The following is a 23,909-nucleotide window of genomic DNA, read 5'->3' as shown; positions in this document are numbered from 1 at the left end:
CTAAGGAACAGCTGACCCCAAGTGATCAAAGAGATATTCCATAGTATATGGTGTCAGCAATAAAATTAGGGAGGAGGAAATGGGGACACATTTGGCCTGATGGCATGTGTCCTCCCAAATAACCACTATACATGATGGAGCCCTGCTTTCCTGAAAATCTGCCTGTCCATGGGAATGTGTGAATTAATTCTTTGTTTTATTTTTCCTATGTGGACAGCTTTAGCTTTACCTACTAGACCATCTCTATCTCACAGGTTCTCACTTTCACTCTTCCAATTCTCTCCCCCATCCCACTGAGGGGGAGAGAATTGTGTGGGATTTGTTTGTATGTGGAGTTAAACCACACCACCAGGGCCACTCCTCACAGCCTGTACTGCTTCCTAAAGTGGGCGGAGACATTCTCCAGACAAACAAACCCAGCACACACAGCTTTGTAATAAATCTCTCTCACAGAAAATTAAATAGTAATTATGTACCAAGGTCTGTGGCCATTATTCTTAGTGAGCTAAAATATGGATAAAAAGTCTGTTGCAACTTTTTATAAGCTCTAGCTATGAGCTCTTAACAGCTCTAAAGTAGCAACATAAGAACAGTATTTACAAAACAGTGAAAGACAGGTAAAAAGAGACAGTCTTCATTTCTGAATTTGGCTGTTTGCCAGGTTACTACAGTAAGGCACCCAGAGGGCTGATATCTTCACTTTCTAAACAAAGACCTTCAAAGAACATGTTTCTCAAAAAAGTTACCTCCTTAGCCTCAGACACAGGTGGGACTTGGGAATAAGTGACATAAAAACTCAACTTGCTGCCTTCCAAGTACAGTTCAAAGAAAGCTCTATTTGTCAGCTTGTGGTGTCAAACTTCCCTGTCCACTCTCTCAAGATGGTCCAAGAAGGAAGATACAAATCAAACTTGGTATTTAACTCCTCCAAAGAGAATAACTTCCATCACAACACAATTACTAACCACATGTTAACTAAGAACAAAATCTTCTATTCAAAGTAGACAAAATTTTGTTTAATAATATGCAGAAATAAATTAAGTCATGATTTTTCACTCTATGTCTCAGAAAGATGTGGTTTCAGAGAAAATAAATACACAGTTTGTATTAACAGAATTCCATTAATTGTCCTTGTATAAAATTATTTTAATAATTACTCCTTCAGTGGAAGCAGTGTAGGCTATATAATTTCATATGGAAATTAGATCATATAGTAGAAAAAACATGGCTTAGAATAGCAGATAACAGGCCATTTTTACATCATTACAGCAATTGAGAAAAATTGAGATCTATGGTTATGATGCTTATAATTTGTCTAACAAATATGACAAAAAAGATTAAAAAACTTACCACATTTTTGAGTGCCTTTTAATACTTTCATAGTAAAACAAGAAGTTAATTTCATGAACCCCTTCTTCATCTGGTCCTCGTAACCACATTGGCAGCTGCACTGAAGCCCCAGGAAGAAGAACAGCATCAGGAAGTGGAACCTGTATTACTTCAGGTGAACCTCCTGTGCCAACCCCAAAGTCTGCAGAAGAAGCTGAAGACAGCAATGCTGTTCGCACAGAGGTAGGATCTGTCACAACAGTCTTGTACGCACTACAGTTCTCGGAAGCTGAAGGACTTAGTGGTGTTAGAACAGCAGTATTTCCACCAAAAGTGAAAAATTCTGGATGCTTGGACACAACCTTCAGTGCAGTAAGAGGACACTTGCTTACGTTCACAAATTCGACATATGCTTTTCTGATTTCTCCACAGAGAAGCCCTGTAGGAAAATTTATGAAGAATACCTGTATGGCAGACAAAAGGAGAAAATAAAAGCCTGAACACAGAACCAAGTTATGAATGCCCCTGAAAACAACCACCAACACATTCACACTATACTACTGTTTAGAGCTTCGTGAGGAGTGGAGGTGGAGAGGGAGGCATGGACCTCTTTTCCCTGAAATCCAGTGACAGGACACATGGGAATGGCTCAAAGTTGCACCAGGGGAGGTTCAGATTGGACCTAAGGATGTATTTCTTTACCAAAAGGGTGGTCAAACACTGCAAGAGGCTTCAGAGAGAGGTGGTTGATGCCCCAAACCTGTCAATGTTTAAGAAGCATTTGGACAATGCCCTTAACATAGAGTAACTTTGTCAGGCAGCTGGACTAGATGATCTGATGATCACTGTAGGTCCCTTCTACCTGAACTATTCTACTCTACAAAGCATTGTCATTAACCAGTTAGTCACACGATTTTAATAACCCTAGTAAGGAAAAGCACTGTGTTTTAATTAACCAATTGGAACTCTAGATGAATGGCAAGCAAAAAGAAAAAAGCTTTTTTCCCTGTTGCCCCCTCACCTTGAAATCTGGGTACAAAAGCTGTTGGAACTACAATTCTAAACCAAATATGGCAATTTCAGAAGGATATTAACTTTGTGGCTTCGAGTTTCACTTTGGAAAAACCCACGCAAGTTTGTCTCTGACAGATCAGAAATTGCCTGGAAAGGTTTAGGCATTAAAAAGTCCAAGACTTCACTGTTAGAATTACATTTATAAACAAACTGCCAATAGAAAGTAGCTACATACCTCCAACAAAGGCATTTCTTCTGTGATAATGGGATCTAAACGTCGATCGGGTCCATATTTAATCGACGTTTTTTCCTCTTTTGTGTTATTAAGCCGAGGTCCTTGGATTTCTAAATCTTGTCGCCCTCGTACAGATAACCCATTGGAAACCAACTTTCCTGAAAAAAATTTTAAAACATTTTTTTTATAATTTCTAACTTTTTTCTGAGAAGTGATCCAAAGCTCTCTACCCAATCTGAATAGTCATTTTGATTTTTCTGTTATTTAGCAAATGCAGTGTTCATTGATTAAGCAGCAACACTGACAAAGAACTATACAAAGCTTCCTGTCACACATCACACATGGCTACTGTGAGTTCTAACAGCCAGTTAGCCATTGTAGTCCTATTCTGCCCTTCAACAGTTTGACTACAACTAGTAGCAGACATGGTGCATGAAAGTGGTGCATTTATTTCTTTTCCCAATTTCCATCAAGCTGGAAAAATCACCTAAGGATTAACTCCTTCAAAGACAACCACTTATCCAAATGCTTTTTATTCAAAAGGTTTCTGCCCTGTAGATAAATAAACTTCATTATTTCTTTCAAACACTTTCAAATGTGTTTTAATCCCCATTTCATCTAACAACCCAGTTTTCCCTGTGAGACACATTTTCAGGCAAAAGACTCAACAAAACAGATCAAGTACCATGCAATTAATAAGCCATTTATATATTAACATAAAGGAAAGTCAAGATGATAAAAAACTAAAATTGTATTAGCCAAATTTAAATTTGAGAATCTATGAAAAACTTTAGTGCAAAATTTAGACAAAAGTTGAAAGCTAACAGACCCAGAAGAAAAATGAATGGCAAGAGCATCAATGAAAGTTCTTACAGATTCAACATGGCCTAGATGGAATATTTTCATTTCAATTTATTACTGGTTTCAGAATTTCCTCAGATTTAAGAAGAGCAGCAGAGTATGGGTCTCGCATCCCTCTTCATGGGATTCCTACAGGTGCCAATTCACTCTTTTCCCATTTCAGTTGTTTGTTTCTACATCCCTATCTGATGGAAGGCCTTCCGTCATGGTAGTCAAACATTAAACACTAGAGTTTAGTTCTACTGCAGGAGCCATGTCTCTCCCTTCCAGAGACACACAAGCTTCAGGCAGTAATACACTTACCTGTCTGTAATCCAATAGAAGCATCTATCCCATCTAATGTCACAGCACCTTGAACAGTGCCAAGATTATAAACGACTCCCAGAATATGTAGCTCCCCTGTTTGATGGGGAAAGAGCTTTAGTCTTGCCTGTGGAGATACGTTAAATTTTTGTTGTTGTTGCTACTAGAAAGAAGTATTATTACATTTAAATGTCCAATTGATAAACACACTCACAGCTACATTTACTTCATAGGTGTGTCACATGTAACTGCAACAGTAACTACATATCATTGACTGGATTTAAAATTTCATATACACAGAATTTACCAAAACAGTTCACAACTGAGAAATGTTCATTACATTAGTAAAAAAATCCTAAAAGTTAATTTTTATTGCAATTAACAGAGACAGAATCACTGAATGGTTGAAGCTGGAATAGACCTCTAGAAGTAATTTTGTCCAACTTGCCTGCTCAAGCAGGGCCACCTAGAGGCAGCTGCCCAGGACCACATCCAAATGGCTTTTAACATCTCCAAGGATAGAGACTCCACAATCTCTCTGGGCAGCCTGGGCCAAATGCTCATGCACCATCACAAAAAATAAAATAAAAATAAATGTTTTCTGAAGTTCAGGTGTAGCCTCTTATGCTCACTACTCTGGTCTTGTCACATCCTCCCTTCAGATATTTATACACACTGATGAGATATATGAAGTACTGGAACTTCTGAATCATGTCTTCTGTAAGTTTAGCATTAAGGTCAGATCATACTAAGTCTGAATTCCACTCTAAAGTTCAGCACTGAAAAGACCATTTTTAAAACAAGGTTCAGTACTTACCACTTTCGTCTCCTCACTATTAATTAAAAATTCTGCTATTGCTTCAGTTCCTACCATATCTTCATCACATGTTCCCTGAAAAGAAGACACAGCTTTTTAGATACTACCACTCCTAAGCAGAAAAAGTGCCATAAATAATAATTCCAACATCTTTCCTAAGGTGTTCAAGGGTAAAAAGCATACGAATTTCAAACTGCAGACAGTTAGGATGAACAGGTGCTGCATGTCCAGCTTCTCGGGATTTCTGAATTTAAAAAGCAGCTTGAAAACTCAGTAAACATTTATTTAAGAGAAATTTAGGATTTAGTACTATAAATTGGAACCATTCCCAGTCAATTTCACTGAAATTCACAGAAGCATTTATCATACCATTAAAGTAGCAGTGCAGATCAGAACAAAACAGAAAGTGTATCATAAGCCTTGAAGCTGAGTTATGTGAAACCATGTTTGTAACTCTGACAAGCGCTTACAGCACCTTTACAGATCATTATGTTCCAAATGCTTTTGGCCAAGAAAAAAAATATTTAGGAATTTACTGTAATATTCAATAGTAGATCATAGTAAAACCTTTAAAATATGGACATGGAACAGTCCTACAGATGTTTTGGGAGCATTAGTTGAAACATTAAGTTAAACAGTAGTAAAATTATTCATATAAAGCATCAAAACATTAATACAATAAATTTTCATTTTTCATCTAATTGAGATACCAAGATGTTCCTATGTCATATGAGCACATTTTTTCAGAACACACATTTTATTATGGACAGTAGCTCAAATAAGAAAACGGTATTTGATAATCTACCTATTGACACTGCAAGTCATTTGCTGGTCAAGGTCAGAGAGACTCAAAACAGACATAGCACTCATACAACGAAATCTTGGAAGTATTTTGTTTTGAATTCAGCTTTACAAAACACAGTATGTTTGTTAATTGGGCTGCTTTGCGCCCTATGGATCTAGGAAAACCTAAACAATGCATAAAAAATTTCAGTAGCTACATCTTTTTGCCTTTTTTTTTTAATTTAAAGTTTAATGCTTATCCTTAAATATTTTCATACTACAGGACTTTGAATACTTAATATATACTTACATAACTGTAGCTGTTCTGTTTGGGTTGAAAAAGTATGAAGCTTTCCTTACCTGCTTTTTTGTTTCTCCATCATGCTTTGCATTGAAGTCTTTAGGTTGAAACTTCCACAGTAATGAAAGGTCACTCAAAAGAAGTGGAACTTTCAGAGGGTTTCGGAACGACACTTCGACAGTTATCGGTTCTATTAAAAAAAGTGCAAAAAATCAATGACAACAGGCTTTCCCCATCACAGCCTGGAGGTACACTTATTTCAAAGCATTCATGTGCCAACAATTTGCAATTGGTTCAAACCTACAATAGGACAGGAAACACTATATAAATTTATCCAACTCACTTTACTTCTGAAGTGTAAAAATCTTAACTTTACCTTCTATCACAGCAAGCGGAAATTTGGAGTTATCCGAGTACCGATTTAAACAGAACTGTGTTGGTTGGAAGTTTGAAGGTATTGTTCCTTTATTTATCACAGACACAACCTGCTCCTCAAGTTCCTTCCACTGTTGTGATGACTCCGAGTCATACTCCTGATCCAGACTTACGTGCGTAGCTGCCTGCTTCTCACCTGGTATGAGTAAGGTAGTCTTAGAAGACAAGAACAGCTGCAACACAGGGCTGCTCTCACACTTTGGTAAGTATACTTAAAATATTTTAAGTTCTAGGTCACTACCATTTTTATGTTAATATTGATTTAAGACAGTGAATTGCAACACATCTTGAAACACACACATGGGAGACAATCAGAGAGTAATTTGAACTGTATTTGGAAATTGTGAAATTCCAAGACTTTAGCAAGCTACATGGTATACTTAGGTTACAAATAATTCTTACTTTATGACTGACTATGACCCCACAGTACAGCCCTGGTTTATGTAAGAATTTCCACTCAGCTTTCTTTACATTCAGAAATCACAGTGTTTCAAACATTTCATGCAAGAGCAAGTTAACAGTAAAGCTAATTTCTAGCACTGTCACTAGCACCTAGCATTTGTTAAAGTATTGTAATCCCTTTCATGAAGTTCATTACAGACTTGCACTGGGGCTTTCCAGATATGAAAAACAGTGGTAATTAGCACAACCACACACATAAGATCTTATATTTACACAGGAGGTCTGAAAACATCTAGCAAGTGTAAGCTTTTCTTTTGAAATATTTTTCAAGAAGTTACCTTGTCACATTAGACAGGCTTTTTTAAATTACATCAACTGTTGCATATATTTTGGTTCTCTAAAAAAGGGACTTCAATCTATTCACATAAAATTTTCTAACCTTCTGCTGGTCTCCGATCATGCCCAAAGAAAACACGAGTTGCTGAGCTGTTAATATATGGCAAAGGAAGCTGTGGTAAGGGACCATCAGGTGATAGCTGGGCTGCATTCTGAAGTAAAGGAGTATAAAAACAGTGTCATGCCATTATGCAAATACAAGGACGTCCATGCTGCACATACCCAATGACAAATTATAAGGAAGCCGAGTTAAAAGCACTAAATGTTTGAACAGGGAGTATTTTTGAAAATAGTATAATTTCAATTAACTGTTTTGACAGTCTGAAGGAGAAGTTTTTTCTTCAATAAGAGTTTAAAGTTTGTGAAATCTTTATGGAAAAAGGAGAATAATTATTTTAATCCAGCACTTTTTAATCCATCACTATTGCCACTGCATGGCTATTACAAACTTTATTTGATAAAAGCTTGACTCTCCACCTCAGAATTTCGTCAACTGCACTCACTACCCCACCACCACTAAGCAACACTCTCATCACAGCCAAGCAGTGAACTCAAACACCAGTCTTGTGTAAGGTCTACCATAACTTATCAAATACAACACAAATTCTGTTTATAAGTTTTAAAATACAGGAAGTATCTTCATGGCTGCAAGTTGCCTGGTGACATCAGTAGTAAACACCTCATAATGGACAGGGTATACTGCAATCCAGTATCACTTGTGCACTTACAGGCAACTCCATGAGTCAATCTATAAATACACGTATTAGAGAATAAAATTCATTGTGATATGGATGGTGACAAAGCTACATTTACTATCAAAAGCCTCAAAAATCATTATAAATTGATGAAAACAAAACAGATCCACTTCCTCTAAAAAACTACTGATCTATCATAAGCTGCAATTCAGCCAAGACCCTTAAAAAGGCTTCATTTCACTGCAATAAAAACACGTATGTTACCTTGCTGTAATAGTAACAGATACCAATACCCACCAGTGCAAGTACACTTGCTACACATATGAGATGCTGTGTAGGTGGGGTTTTTGAAGCATGAAGTAAAAAATGAACACATTAACCAGTTAAAAAAAAAACAACCCTGGGACAAAGCCAGTAAGACCAAGTCATTTAATGACTTAATAGAAAACAAGTCATAATAAAATTACTGAGTACTCAAGGAACAAAGACAATGAAATTATTTACCTTATAAACATAAAGATATTCTCTTAAAAAAGCTCCTTGCTGAGCTGGAGGTTGTTTACTGTCATTGATCAAAATATGCCTGAAGGCAGAGACAGCATTGTCCAGCTGACGAAGCGTAAAGGACTGACGACCAATAGTGAAGTTAATATGATCTTCTGCAAGAGACCAGCCTTTACCCTTGTAAACCTGCATGGCTTGACAGTAGCAACGTAAGGCATGTTTCTTCTGCAAGAAAAACAAGTTAATTTCTCAAATAATCTCATTATCCACTGATTGTAATTATAACATTATGAAGATTAAACAGTAAGTCAGAAAAGTTGCTGTAGTTTTTACCACTCCGCCCTGCTAAATGTAATGTTTGCAGAACTGTACCTCATATCTCCTGGTCAACACCCACCTAACCACAGAAGCGCTCGTTTCTACAGAGCCCAGCCTCGAGATAAAGTTCATGTTTTCAAAGATTATGGCAGCAGGCACCAAGTTAAAAAAGCAAACAAGAGATTGCTTTCAAAACAGTGCTGTGTTGCTCTAGGACTGACTGCTGAAGTCGGCAGAGCTCTGTTGCCAAGCCTCAGGACAGAAGCTACATTTAACACTTTTCATTCCACTCTGTAACTGAAATTCAGTGCTACACTCTGAGTCAACTGTTGTTCAGCAGACATATATGGGACAAAATCCATGCCCAGCAAAACAAAACACAGCCCTACAGAACACACAAGAAAATTTCCCAATCATATCAGCCATTGGGAGACAGATGTTCTGCTCCCAATCAGCTCCACAGTTCCTTTCCTGTTCATACATCAGGACTTGGGCATTCAGTCCCAAGTCTAGGTACTGAATAGCTGCACAGGCCTTCACTATAAAGCTAAGTCTCAGCTTCTGAAAAATGGGAACAGTATTCCCTTATTTACAGCAGTAATGAGAAAAAAAAAATCTAAGATAGGTTCAAATTGGTATGGTGATGACAGCAGAGTACAAACAGTAAATCCTTAACATCAGCACGTACTAATGACACCCCTTAAAATAAGTTATTTTAGTACCCAGCTAAGTGGCCTGGCTGATTTCTCTTAAGTAATATTTTATATTTTGGTGCCTCTAAGGATATGAAAAAGAAAAGAAACCACTTACACTTCCCAGTAACACTGAAAAAGCATTTCTTGGAAAACAGAATCCCTACAAATATTAGAAAAAACCCACAAAACAGGACAGCTGTTACATGAAGTCAAAACTTCACAAAATGCAATGCACTTCTCAAGGCAAAGGAGCAATATATAAAACTAAAAATAAATTAAAAAGTCTGATCAATAGCTCCCTGTCAGTACTGTACTGTCATAACAAGACAGGGAAACTACAGAATGAAGAAAACCAAGGAGTGGGAAAGTATTCCTCCTATTCCTCACATCACAGAAGCCAAGTATACAGCAATACTTTCTTTAGGCCTTACCAGGACAATGAAACTGAGATTGGGTGGAAGAAAACAAAAACAAGACCATATGACTTTGTTTCAAACAGAATTTTGATGCCTGGGGTTCTTCTATATTGTTTTGCAATAACAACCTCAGCAAGAATCAAGCACAAGGTCATCTTTAGAGCGCATCCCACAACTGAGGCAGAACCAAAGCACACACATTCTGTCCAATAAACACTAAGGTTATTAACCACAGTAAGAGCTGCCTGCAAAGGAATGCAAGTGGCAGTAAAAACAATCTGATATGTATTGGTTTAACTGCCGCTAAAGTCTAGGCAGCCATAAAGAGATACTTTTAGTTTGTCTTGCAGTAACTGCTCACACATCTGCACCTCCAATAAAAAGCATGCATATTTAAGGCACAAGGGAGAACAGACAACTACATTTTGCTATTATTCTAATAAATTGAGTTTAACAAATACTTAGCTCCTGCAATTCACTCCTATCTCAAGAGTAAAAATACTCTTTTGCTCAAATGCCTTTTATTTTACTGTGTACAAAATGAGACTTAGAAATGACACATCATTTAAGTTTCAAGCATGTGATCTCCAGCATTATTTCAAATACAGAAGTAAAATGCTAAGCTGATCAATGCAGGAGTCATTTTCAGAAGATCACAGAGCTGAATATTGCTGACACACAGACTAACTACATACTCAACATGTTTTTCAGAGTAACAAATACCAGGCATATTGGGCATGTGGAAAGATTATACTTACCTGGCCTGCTTTACTAAACCTGTGGCCAGCCAATATCATATGAAATGCAAACTTTCTAACCATGGGACTTTTCATGTTTATAAAACAATGGGCTGCCTGCTCCAACAGGAGTGCACTGCGAAGATCTGAATCCTATTTAAAAGAAAAAAGGAGAATTAGAACTCAGAGTTCAATAAAAGCAAAAATAACAGTGGCCTTGTTTTAAAGCTAAGGGGGACAGTAAGTTGCAACAGTGCTGTGAACATGAGGATTATTTTAGATACAAACATATGCATATGTGACTATATAAAAATAAGACTAAAAGTATTTTTCACTGATATATGTATTGTGTTCAACAGCATCATATTCATATTATTTTTCTAGCAGATAATCTATATACAAACCTGTTTCAGTATGAGAGACAGAAGAACTATTTTCTGCTTTTTGAGTTACTCCTGCTACAGTTTGTAACACCTACCACTACCTCTGAAGCACTCTGCTACCTCTTCCCCTTCCTCCCTCCTTCCCTCTGCAGATATTAAGGCTAGAAATAAAAATAAGACCTTTAACAGGATGAAGGAAAAATAAAGCGAGCAACGGATTTTGGTGAATTTGTATCACAAGAACCTGGATCATTTTTAATAAAGTATAATTTCTTATTATTACCTCATTCTCTTTGCCTGCCAAGACATAGCTCTGTTACTTTACTTGATCAGAACAGATCTATTTCATTTTACCACAATTGAACTCCATGCTATCAGTGATGTCCAAGTATGTATCTGGACTACAAATACACTCTTGGACACCTATATACTATCCTATGAAGATTTTTCTTTCAACTACCAAAAGGCACCACAGGCATACCACACCACATGTAATTTTAAGCTGTAAAATGACTGTGCAGAGCCAATAGTATTAGAATTCTTTGCTTAAATATTCTGCTCTCATAAATGTTGCTAGTAAGCTTAAGTTGAAAGGGCAAGAAGGAAGCTCCAGATAATTTATTCCATGCTCTATGTATCCTAGAAAAGCCTCAGAGGCATCACATTTGGTGGAGCCGTGAAGTCAGAACTAACTGCCAGTTAAGATTTTACTCTAAGCTACCAAGGAAATGCTATACTATTACTGGTATTTCATTTCGTTTCGCTCCTTTTCAAGCAAGATAATTTCTGCGTTAGAAGCTAATTCTATGCTTAATTTCCAATTAATATTACAGCTTCCACTTACACAGTAAGATTCTAATGGTTTATAACAGCTGAGCTACAGTAATGCCTTAGTTACTTAGAACAGTATCCATTATGGCTCTGGCAAGCCATGCTAATATTTTTAACACACAACTTCTTAAACTGGACGTACTCTATCCCAGAACTAAAGAGATGTCAAAGAAAATTAGTTATAATGCCAAAGATAAAATATTTAGCACGATTAAAGTCGTCAAAAAAGTTTTTTGACTAGAAAGGAAAATAACTGTACTAGTTCCTTCATTCAAAGTGTAAACAGTTTTCTTCACTTCCTGCTTTTTAGCTCATTTGCTACCTTTGGCTAGAAAATATTGTAGGATAGGACAAGAATCAGAATGTAACCTAGAAGTGCTTGGCTAAGAAAAGAAACAGGGAGAGGACAGGAGTGGAAAAAGCTACAAAGGTTTACCTCACTGGTTAAACGAATCAGAAGAGCAGCTGCCTCTGAGTATTTGCTTTGACTTTTTAGGATTTCAGCACTAAGCAGTACACAGCGTTCAGCCAGAACCATGTTCCTAAAGTAAAAACATACATGTCTTAGTATTTATCAAAATAAACCATAGAAAACTTTTCACAGCAAATCTTACTAATTTTCTCCACATGACATCAGACTGAGTTCTACTGCTTATCCTTCTTTTAGTAAAATATCTAAAAGTTCATTCCCTGTAAAACAACCACATACAGATTGACACAGTAAGTGTCCTATCCTACCATAACAGGGACTTTCTGAAAGTCAAAGATAGAAAGCGTTTTTGAGGACATACTGTATTTATAAAAATACCAGCTAAAGTCATCTGATAAACAAGATGTCCAACAGCTAGAAGCAAGTTGTACTGGGTTGATCTTAATGGGTACCAGGCACTCTCCAAGTTGTTCTATCACACTCTCAGCTCAGTAAGACAGGGGGAGATCAGGTTAAAAACCTCGTGTGCCGAGACTGTAACTGGTGAGTGATCTCCCTGTCTATGTCACAGGCAAAACGGATTTGGTTCAGAAAAAGATTAATTTATTGTCAATTAATAGAATAGAATAGTAATAAATAAGAGAACTAAAACACTTTCCTCTGACAACTCCTCCTTTCCAGGCTCAACTTCACTCCCAACTCTTCTAATTCTTTCTCCCCACAAGCAGGGCAGGTGAACAGTGAAAAGTATTTATGGTCACTTCATAACACTTCTCCCCTGCTGCTTCTTTCTCCACATCATCTTCCTCTGTTACAGTGTGGGGTGCCTCCCACAAATACAGTTCTTCAAGAATTGCTCCAGCATAGATTCTTTCTGCAGCGTACAGCCCTTCAGCAACTGACTGTTCTGGTGTTGTTTCCCCACAGGTCACAGTTCTTTCCAGGAACCCGCTGTGGCACAGGCTCTGTACAGGCTACAGACACCTTTCAGGGTACATTCACCTCCTCTGGCACTGGGACCTCCATGGGCTGCAAAATCTGCTTCACCATGGTCTTTACCACAGGCTGCAGGGAAGCATCACCTTACTCTCCAATCCCAGTGCCTGCAGGGCTCTTTCTCTCATTTTCTCACTCTTTTCTCACAGCTGCTGCACAGCTGTTTTTACCCTTCCCTAAATATGTTATCACAGAGGCAACACCAGCGGGTGCATTTCAGAACTGAGTGAAAAGTGACTTGAACACAGGGACAGCTCTTGTCTTTTCACAGAAACCTTCACTGCAGCCACCCCACTACCAAAATCTACCACGTGAATTCAATACACAAGTTTAATAAGTCCTCTGCCAAAAACAGCATAGATCTCCTTTCATGCTATCCTAAAATTCACATATCTTGCTCTTTAAAAAATTAACATCATTCTGTGATGTCATCTGGCACTATCACATTGTGGGGATCTTAAAACTTTCATTGGATCAGCACAAAAGTAAACAACATACTTGCAGATATCTCGATAGGTCTGAATTGCTGTTTCCATATAATGAGCAGGATACGGTCTAGGAGCCCCAGGCTGAAGAAAAGCTGATACTGCTGCCATTTCCTACAAGAGAAATTCAGTAGTCACTGAAGTTTTTTCAACAAACTGTAAACCTCAAAATGCTGAAGAACGTTTTTGAACAGCTACTAGTTCAAGATCACCTAATCAGGTACTGACATAAAAGTGTATCCAACACACTGTACCTGATAAAAGGTTTATTAATACAATACCCTATCTATGGCTCTGCTTGTAATTAGCCAGACAGCAGCAAGAGTTTCATACAAGTGTCAGCAGATGACAGTACTCCCAACATTATGCAGCAGCATTGATTCAGTACTGCTTTACAAATCCGAAGATGATTTCCTAGAGCAGGAACAATCTTTCTGATAAATTAGCACTGTCATGGATTTTAAGATCAGGACAGTTTTAAATTAAATTACATTATCAGCTTCCAAGGAAACTCTTGTAAACATGCACTCAAATTTTACTTCTTTCTTCATGGGGTGAAGATATGAGAGCAAAGTTTTTCTGCAGTAAGTAAAGACTAAGACTAGTAGCTTGTGAAAAATTAAAACCGCTACAAACCATTCCTTAGGAAATTAAAATAACTTTTCAGATTATCCAAATGCAGAGTAACTGTCTGTACTGTAAAAACACAGATTTATTGTAAAAGTTTTACATAAGTTTTACATCAAGGTGGGACAGTGTACAAGAATGCCCCCATAGTTCTATGATGCAGAATTTTATCAAGTTAACCCAACTAAAAGTCTACAAAACATAGCTTCTAAAATCTGTTAAAATGAGCTTCTTAATTTTTCACAGTATTCATATTTATCTTGTAGAAAATTATTGTATCAATTCAATTTATTCAATCTCGTGAGGAATAATGAGTATGTGTTTACAGTGAGATTCAATAGTGACATACTCAAACTACAACTCTCAAGTTCCCCCAAAACAGGTACAATACTATATTCATACCGACCTAGTATTTGACCTTCTGGCAAGCCAAAGTCTAAAAGAGATACTATAAAACTGTTTAATGTCTGGCTTTGAGTTACCAGTTTAAAGATCCATTTTTCTGGAGGTTGCATTCTAGGTTTCATCCTTTTCATGCGTCACATTTTAAGAATTAACTTCAATTTTCATTCACACCTTTATTTCCGTCACGTAACAACAGAAAATATATTTCAAAACACTTCAGATTTGCTAAAGATACGCAGCAAATTTGGGGAGACCCTCATAAATTTGGAAGTGGAAGGGAGAGACTGCTTTTGTTACCTTCAGACAAGTATCAGAAATTACTAGAAAAAGTTCACAGAATGTTTATGTTATGTGAAGTACCAACCAGTGCTCCAGCTGCATAAAGCATTGCCTGATCATTTAAGAAGTCTTTCTTTGCTGTATGGTAACAGCTATATGCAAGTTCATAGTGTTGCACCAAAAAGCATAAGTCTGCCATTTTCCGGATTTGAAGCTCTGGTGCTTCTGGTGGATACCTATAAATACAAATATTTAAATTCAAAGTCATCATGTTAATCAATAGAGCAAGACATGCTCTATAAAGTCTTCCTCTCTCATCTTAGTATCTATTCACAAAGTAGGAGTAAAAACTGCATTGCTTCAGTCTTACCCAAAAAACAGCTAAGACAAGTGAAGCTGCTTCCTTTCTGCCACACGTGAGTTGGTTTCACGCTCTACTTTCTGATTAACAAGATTCACTGTTCCAGTAACATCTGAAGCAAGCATTCCTCTTAGTCAAGAAATTCTCAAGAAATACTGAATAAAGTATACAACCATCACTGAAACTGCTCAGTAAGATAAGCTACTGCAGCTAAGTAGAGCTGGATGAGAAAGGGGAAAAAAAAATACTTTTACTTTTTCACCTGGTTGCAAGCTGTTATTACTACCCTCTTCTCTTGAAAGAAGTAAGTCCACTAAAACACTATGCTTTATACTGAAATACTGCACAAGTTGCTGTCCTCTGCAAGCATCAGTCTAACTTCTGGTCAGTCCAATATATATGATTCACTTCTGTGATAATCAAATATATTTTCACAAACACCTGTTGGTCAAACTTCGTACGAAGCAACCTATACTTACAAGTTCAATACTGAACGCTGAAATTGGCAACATTTTGATTACAAATTCAAAGACACGCAACACAGAAATTTGAAGGGGTATGAGCATGTCAGGGACATTAACTTTGACTAGGTAATGTTCAAGAATTATTTAGACTTCTGTGGTTGAGACAGTTGGAGAGCACTTTTCATGACTGTACCTCCTCATTCACAGAGGGAAATTACAAAAAACATACAGAACTAGCATCTGGTAACATTTAAAACCTGGTTTCAGTGTAACAGAGAGGTGCAAAAACTATGAAATTCCCTTTAGTTTAGCTCTTGAACACATTACAAAATCAATATACTTCACAGTGTACTGCAATAAACTGCATAGTTTATTTATTGTAAGCAAAAATACCTATAAATGGGGTTTGGCTCAAATGACAAAAGAAAAAGCTTGAATAAATTATAAAGATTCCCTCATGACAAACTATACCTTTTTTTATTACTATTGCTCTAAAAACGTATGTTCATTGTAACTTAGAAAGCATCACTGTGAATATATCAGACAGATGACCCTGCAAACAGTTTATTTATCCCCTTTAAGTTCTGCTACTCCTTTACTGCATATGCTTAGGCACAGAACTCTTCATTTCTCAAAATAAAGTCTCCCCCAACATTGTTTACTTAGTTCACTTTGCAAAACACCATCAAATACACACAGGCTTTCCCTCCCCGAAAAAAAGGTACATTTCCAGTGTAGATCTAAAAATAAGGAGTCAGACTACTCACAGCAAACCAGAAGTATTCTTCAGTTCATTTATACTTTTCTCTGGAACCTTGCTGCCGCTAAACCACTTCTTAGTAGCAGAAAACAATGATCGACTCAAGCCTTTCCTGGATATTAACTGCAAAGAGACACTGAATTAGAGCACCACATTGCAAGAGAAATGTAGGTTAAGCTAAAACAAAGAAACAAGTTTCATTAAGACTTCCTAAATTGCTTCCAATAAAACAGAAATAAATAAATCCAGTAAAATAACTAATAGCACACTCCTTTAGAATTAGTCACTGATCAAGATAGAAGTTTCAAATGAAATATTTATTTCAGACAGCTGAGGTTCACTATTCCTGCTGAATCACCATCTTAAGAACTGAAACATCTGATGTATCTGTTTAAAAACTAACAGAGTATCTAATTTTGGGTACTTGTCCAACCTCAAATCTAGACTAAGTGAATATTACAACAGAGAACCTTATTCCCATCACCATCCACTTAAGTATGACTACATTGTGAATATCAATTTCAAGTGTCAAGAGTACAAGTCATACCTGCAAGCAAAGTTACACAGCTTTATTCTTTTACATCATTTCCACTAACGAGAAAACTTCCTCAGGGAATTACCATTCCCAAACTGTGTGTTTCTATCACATGATAGATATATTTCTATATATCTATCATATCCCAAGATCTGGGGCAACTTTTGAAATGTTATTTTAAAAATTGTAACAACTCACTCTTTGTACCACGACTAGGAACACATCACTGCATTCTTAGTGGCAAAGGTGTTTGCTACACTTGGTGTGTCATTTTTTCACATGTTCCTTCATAAAACTTTTCAAGTGTAAACATGGTCAGCATATACAAACTCCCAAAAGTCAATTCGGGGAGTGAACGTTCCTTACTGGACACGATACTTTGTATCAAAACCTCTCCTAATGAAAACTACAACTTGAACAGACAATTCAATCAAAATACAAAGTTCAGACCACAGATTGATACTTGGGTCCAAGTCTTAATGTTAAATACAGTAATTTGATTATACTAAGGTAAGTCAATCCACCTCTCCAGATGTTTAAGAGCATATAAAAGAGAAACACTTTTGTAAAAGAAAGGACTTCACTGTGATGAAAATAATTCTAATCTGTGCCCTTGATTAAACATGGGCATGATATTAACTATTGCACTTCCAAAAAGTCCTAGTTTGACAGAAGTATATTCAGCTGCATAACTGCTGAGATCAACACAACTGCATGATTCAGTCTGATCATGCATTTCTACCCTGTCAAGTAGAAAATGAAGTAGGCAGCTTTTTTTGCAGATGATTATTGATGAAATATATTTCTTAAATTTAGTTGCGTATTCTGATGTGGAAAACACAAGAAGTCCACTTTGTTCCCTGTGCCAGAATCCTTTAAAAGCATAGAGTATTAAGACTTCAGGGAGAAGGACATATTTCCCTGGTAACAGTTCAGACAGGAAAACACCCTGCACTGAAGCTGTTGACATAAATTAGTTCTTGTCTTTTTAAAAAAGACAAACAAAAATAGTAACTTCAACTATTTCTCTTAAATTTACTTAGTTTTCAAAGGGGTCATTGAATCATTAGATACAGAAGGAAGTAATACTGTCAAAACAGCCTTTTGGCTAACTGGATTTATCCTCAAACCTTTTTTCCTTATTATGGCACAAATTGTTTTTAAGGGTAAACTGACCTGATCATTTAGTTGCCGAATTGTCTTCTCTATGTGTGGCAAAAGTCCTCGGAATGTGAATTCCTGTATGAACTGCCTAATTCGATCATGATCTGTGAGTGTTAAACAAGCACCATGAGGCATTCCAGAATTTGACTTCTTCGAGTCTTGCAATGATGCTGCAGCCTTCACGTAATCCGCGCTATCCAAAGTGCCACTGGGATGGTCCAGTTGAAGGGGATGAGTCTTAAAGTTATTTGACAGGCCATCTATTGAAAAATGGAAACCAAAATCCAGTGAAGTATGAAGTTACTTAAACATTTTGGGGTTTAAAGGTCATTTTTATTAACATACTTCAAAGCTTTTCTTACTCAGAACTCTGCTAAGAGAAGTTATTCACCAGTTATTCTGCACTAGAGATCCATGCTGAATAGACAGCAGCAGAGCACTCCTCGAGTACTGCATCCCTCCTCAAATTCTTCAGAAAGTTCAGGGAAACTCAAGAACTGTAACATAGCTAAATAGGTATGGTTTTGGCTCTTAACTACAGTGCAAAAAACCCCCCAGTATACTGACTAATATCAACAACACTGAGGAAAAACTACAAAAACATTAAAATCAAATTAAAATGTTCGAGAAAATACTTAAATAGTTCTCATATGTATTATTTCTCTTCTATATAAGAAAATCAGCTTGCCCTATCTGGTACTGAGCAAAGCTGAGCTGTGAAAACAAATCCTTAATGTATTTTACACATGAAATGCACAGCTGGGTACATAAATTTCAATCAGCAGCTTGCAGACTACACCGGGGCTGCAGGGACCTAGAAAGATGCTTTTACAAGCAACTGCAGGCTCTCCTACATACACAGGTCTCAGCATGCAACAGGTGTGAAGCACCTGGGCTGAGGCAGGCCAGACAATGCAGAGTACCTCACTTCTTCCCTATTTCATGATGCTTCTCATCGGAATCCTACACAGCTATACTAAAAATTTCTTCTAAAAAGATCATGCATCAAATTTGCACCTAATTTCATTTACTATCCTCACCCATCCACAAGCTGAGTTGCAATGTAAGTGCATCCAAACAACTAAGTCACTACTCTGACATTTACAGATTTAATACCAAGGACAAAAAACCCTCCAAAGCTCAGCTTCCAAGTTACAACAGAGTACGTAAAACAAAACCTTAATTATTATGAAAATTAGCCACTTAATCCTATCTTTACCAGTTGCCAGAGTTTGCCAACAATAAGCTTAATCTCGCAAAATAAGAGCCAAATTCATCTCACTAGACATCTCATTAAGGATACATCTACCAATTGCCACGTATCTAGTAGGTCAGTACCACATCACTTTACTTTGTGGGCACTTGAAGCATTTAGAAAACTATTACTTTGAATTCCTTAACAAACCATCTAAGTGATTACAGTCCAAGACATGCGACAGTTGTGTAAATTCTGTAACATCAGTGTTTTAAGTTACAAAAATACCTTTAATTTCACTGTCTAAGCCATCTGATATCAAGTGATCAGTACTCTTGTTTGAAATAGCAGTATAATCTTCATAGCAATCCTGCCAGAAAAGGGGAAAAAAGTCAGAATTTTAAGACCACTAGACCACATACAAAAGTCAGTAAACAGTACTTGTCAACTTCAATAACAGTTCACTGAATTATTACAAAAACATGTGGGTTCATATATATTAAGTTCTCTAAGTAGTTTCTAAGGCTTTAAGAAACTGTCCTATTGTCAAGATGAAAGTTACATTCATCAAATGAAGCAAGTACCTTCTGACTTGCTCAATTAGCTTCCCTGTCAACTAAAGAAGCAATTCCAGCTCTTACACAGCAATGCCTACAGCAGCAAAAATATATTCCTAAAGCAGTTCCTGAACAGGCACAAAGAAAAAAATCCATGTTAAAAATCTATGTTGCACAGTCGATATGGGACGAAAAAAGAAAGAGATCCAATCAGTTTATGTTGGAACATGACTTACTGGTGCTCTTAGCTTATAGAACGTGAAATGCTTTGACTTTCCAGTGACACTCAGATTTGGTGAAGAATTATGCTTACTCAAACCAACCTTTTAATCAGATGCACTTATAACTGCAGTTCAACCAAAAGAAAAGTCAGGAAGGAATATTTTTGGTTCTAAACCCAAAAATACAGACATTTATGGCAAACTGAACTCAAGTACACACTATCACTTACAATCTTAGCAGATGACAGACCAGACTGACCATAATAAGTTATAAGAAAAACCATACATACTCCCACAAAGCAACACACCCACACCATTTCATGAAGTACAGAAGATCCAGAAGATAAAAACAAAACTTTGAGTGAAGAAGATGAAACAAAATGAAGGTACAAAGTTACTATCAATAGGACCCTTCTGAGGTTACTTCCTCTTGTCAGTGCATAAAGCACAAGTCTATTATTTCAGTGCTCTTGTCAGTCTATCAGACAGTCTTTCAGTGTTCCTCACTGTCAACTGAAGCAGCACAAAGTACAGATCCTAGAGAGCACTCATCTTACACCCTCACAAAAAGTCAGAGCTATGTCAGAAGTCCATTCTGCAGAAACACATACATAACACTTGGCAACTTTAACAGAACTAAAAGGGATTTTCGTATGCACCTTATAAACAGTTTTTAGGATACTGTAATACCTGGTTTTGGATAGTGTTTTTCTGAAGGTACTGACTCCAAGGATCTGGTATCTGTTCATCTGTTCCTCTATTAGACACCCGAGAATTTATTTTCAGCAAATAGCACCCCTGAGTTCCATACCTCTGCTTCATCTCTTCATAAATGGAGTCAGCTCTGAAAAAGTAAAACATTTACTCTGTCTTGATATCAAACTAACTTCATTTAAAGTGTGCACTGCAACAAGCTATTTGGATTATTATCTATGGCGATTAAAAGGAAAATTCTTCTATTTTTAAAACAGTCCTTTATGCAAGACTAAAACTGAGACACTCTGAGAAGTTGTTCAGCAAGATAGCAAAGAAAGCATCTACCTCAAAACCTGGGACTGATTGTTTTCATGTAATGTAAACATAAGAAATAGATCTAAAAATAATACTTAAGGCAATCTGCCTTGACAATAGCATACTGGTTAACAGATCCTGCTGTATGTCTAATCTCAAAAGAGTTTATCAACACAAACATTTCAATCAAAGAGCTCATCTGTAAGTTCACTGAAGGCAGAAGACCTACCTTTGTTCTTCTCCTGTGCTCACATCATGCAGTAACACGTAGTATTTGAGCGTGTTTGGTATAAACCACTTGGGATATGAGTATTCATTACTGTGCTGGATCCGATGTTGTTCCTGAGACAGCTTCAGAAACTGCTCCACAGGCTCTGGTTCACTAGAAGAAACTACGAGCATACCTAAATTCATCGTTAAGGACATACACTAGAAGAGCACAGGGACAATCACTGATCGTATAATAAAACAGGAAGGGTATAAAATAGATCAGTACAATATTTAAGCCTGTAAAACACACTATCACAGAAGTATGTGCAACTGGAATTTGGCGTCGGTCTCAATAAAAAACATCGTTTAAGCAATCAGTTAACTAACAGCTGAAGTGGGGCAGTCCTGTGGTGTAAAGGAGAGCACTCTGGACTCCGAATCCCAAGGACCTGAGTTCGAGTCTCAGTGAGAACCGTCCCCTGGCAGTTCAATGCCTCCCTGACATCCCATCCCGTCACATCTCGGATGCTCAGCAGGGTCAGCCCCGGTTAGTACCGGGTGCTGTGACAGTCCCGAGGACTTCACTGTCACTATCCAAGCTCGCTCGGCCATGGCAGATGGACCTCAGGACTTAAACAGTGAGGCCAGTTCTGCACACGCTGTGCCTCACCTAAAAAATCCACTGTGCAGGCTGGAAGGGCACAGCCACGTGGGGAGAGCCCTTCCCAAATCTGCGTTTGAGAAGTCTGGCCACACACACACTAACTAACAGCTGTAACATGAGCTGCAACAAGACTTTGCTCCAATTCTGACACTGAATCCAAGTTTAAGCCAATACATAACAGCTCATTTAAGGTTTTAGATAAAAACCAAATGTTCACATAGGAAAAATGCAACTGAAATTCATTCCCCATATACTTCAGCTTTCAAATTCCACAGAGAGATGGGACTTGAGGTTACCACCTGAGCACTAGCAATGACTGCTATTCATAAATACAGCAACATCTTCGAGTAAGCAGAATTGTTCAGACTTTTACCTCAATGCGACGATAAAATCATTAATAAGGAACATCCTGCTTTGTAACATCTATTCACCAAATCAAAAAGACATTAATTTAGAGAAGCCAGAAAGCAAAGCTGTATCATAAATGTTACTAGAATTCACAAGTCAGGGGCCAGAATAAATATTTTGTGAAGTTAATTCTACTCAAATAGTTTTCTCTAATGGCCATACTTTTCCACCATACTAAAATGATAATGTACAGTAAAGAGTTATAACAGAGTAAGTTTTATGAAACCTGCAGCATTATAATTACTGTAGAGCTGAACACCAGCTACATCAGCAAACAGTGAGTATTTTTACTTTCCCTGTAGAAAAGCAAACTATACCTAAGTTTTGGTAAAAAAGAAAAAATTAAAGCATTCAGGCATCTTCCTAGACTTCTTTTCCAAAATACCTCAAAGTTCACCAATTTTCCAAAGCATCCTCCCCAATTCTCCTCCTCTCCAACTACTAAAAAAAAAAAAAACAAAAAAAACCCAACGCTATAAAAAGCAGCATGTGCATCCCAAACACACAAGTCTCTTTTGGAGATATGAGACAGTCAGCAGACACCTAAAAGGCAACAGCAGGAAATGTTTTAGAATGATGACGTTTACTTCACAGGTTAGTGACTTTGAGTTCATTTAGACACAAAAAAGTGTGTGGAGAAGGGGGGGAGGGAAACCCCAATAGGAACAACACAAAAAACTCTCAGACCAAACAATAACCACAAAGAAAACCTTTATGAAACTAACCTGTGTAGTCAGACATATCGAGAAAATATATAGACTTCAAACCATAATTGCAAAAATGTTAGTGCAAAATTTCAGCTTCTCCTACATTAGATTTGGCAACAGCTTTCACTGGAGTGAGCAGTGACACTCAAAGGATACACGCGACATAGTGGTTTAGGAATTCGTGATCTGATGCAGGCATGGACTGAAGAAAGCACTCTCTGTAAGACTCAAACCAAGGAGTAGTAGCTGGAACACACAACAAAACAGGACAAATTAGACTTTTCAGTGAAACTGCTAGTTACTAATTTTTGAAAAGGAAATATGAAGGACTACACCTAAAAGTGGAGCTTGCAAACTCTTGACAAAGTTTGCATGGCAGGGGAAACAACGGGGAACAGTCCAAGGAGAAAGCATCTAAAATACACACAAGTAGGAGAAACAGTAACACTTAAAATCAAATCCTGTGAAACTGAATAGCATAGTAAGCACCAAAGTTACTCAGCATTGTAGGCTCACATGTATTCAGTCAAACTAACTACTCTTGACCACCCCTTTAACACACACATAGACACACTTGGGAAAGAAAGGAAACAGAAAGTTGTTCTAACTACTTTGCTGGGCTAGGGATGCACAAATTGACCAAATTTTTGAGTATGCAGAGGAGCTAAAGGTTGCCAAAATTCTGTCCTGCCTGTTTGTCTAAAGCCTTTTTCAAGTGTTTCAACTTGGCTTATAGCAGTCCCCTTCTTATGCTTTGCTAAAATAAAGAGTTCAGCTGTCAGTTGGCAAAGCAAAGATCCAAGAAGATAAACTTCAGATCTGACTTGTGCCATTAATGCCTTATAATTTTAACCTGCCATGTTCAAACACCCTTTTGCAATAGGCATCTCATTTTCCTAAGAGCAACAAATCAAGGGAAACCAAGAAAGTCTAGGACATTCAAAAAAACTCAAACTTTGTCCACTTCTTCCCACT

The 23,909-nt window shown here is 37.3% G+C and overlaps 1 protein-coding gene across 3 annotated transcripts in view; it reads right to left on the bottom strand.

The window, feature by feature from the left end:
• The window catches only part of TRAPPC8 (trafficking protein particle complex subunit 8), a 56,841-nt gene that overhangs the window by 21,481 nt on the left and 11,451 nt on the right, over positions 1–23,909 (bottom strand). For all 3 annotated transcript variants that reach the window (XM_071554611.1, XM_071554612.1, XM_071554613.1), the window contains 18 exons: positions 23,091–23,180; positions 21,175–21,349; positions 20,625–20,778; positions 19,445–19,526; positions 17,974–18,221; positions 16,270–16,385; positions 14,763–14,913; positions 13,380–13,480; positions 11,892–11,997; positions 10,263–10,394; positions 8,076–8,300; positions 6,920–7,028; positions 6,020–6,214; positions 5,703–5,833; positions 4,560–4,634; positions 3,743–3,869; positions 2,579–2,736; positions 1,351–1,793 (listed from right to left, as the gene is read on the bottom strand). In XM_071554611.1, coding sequence (XP_071410712.1) covers positions 1,351–1,793; positions 2,579–2,736; positions 3,743–3,869; positions 4,560–4,634; positions 5,703–5,833; positions 6,020–6,214; positions 6,920–7,028; positions 8,076–8,300; positions 10,263–10,394; positions 11,892–11,997; positions 13,380–13,480; positions 14,763–14,913; positions 16,270–16,385; positions 17,974–18,221; positions 19,445–19,526; positions 20,625–20,778; positions 21,175–21,349; positions 23,091–23,180 — 2,818 coding nt within the window. The remainder of the gene's footprint in view (positions 1–1,350; positions 1,794–2,578; positions 2,737–3,742; positions 3,870–4,559; positions 4,635–5,702; positions 5,834–6,019; positions 6,215–6,919; positions 7,029–8,075; positions 8,301–10,262; positions 10,395–11,891; positions 11,998–13,379; positions 13,481–14,762; positions 14,914–16,269; positions 16,386–17,973; positions 18,222–19,444; positions 19,527–20,624; positions 20,779–21,174; positions 21,350–23,090; positions 23,181–23,909) is intronic.

This window comes from Pithys albifrons, chromosome 4, assembly GCF_047495875.1.
Source record: "Pithys albifrons albifrons isolate INPA30051 chromosome 4, PitAlb_v1, whole genome shotgun sequence".
In the NCBI taxonomy this organism is placed as follows: Eukaryota; Metazoa; Chordata; class Aves; order Passeriformes; family Thamnophilidae; genus Pithys; species Pithys albifrons.
The sequence above is the reverse complement of the archived record's forward strand: the minus strand, read 5'-3'. Positions and strand labels throughout refer to the sequence as shown.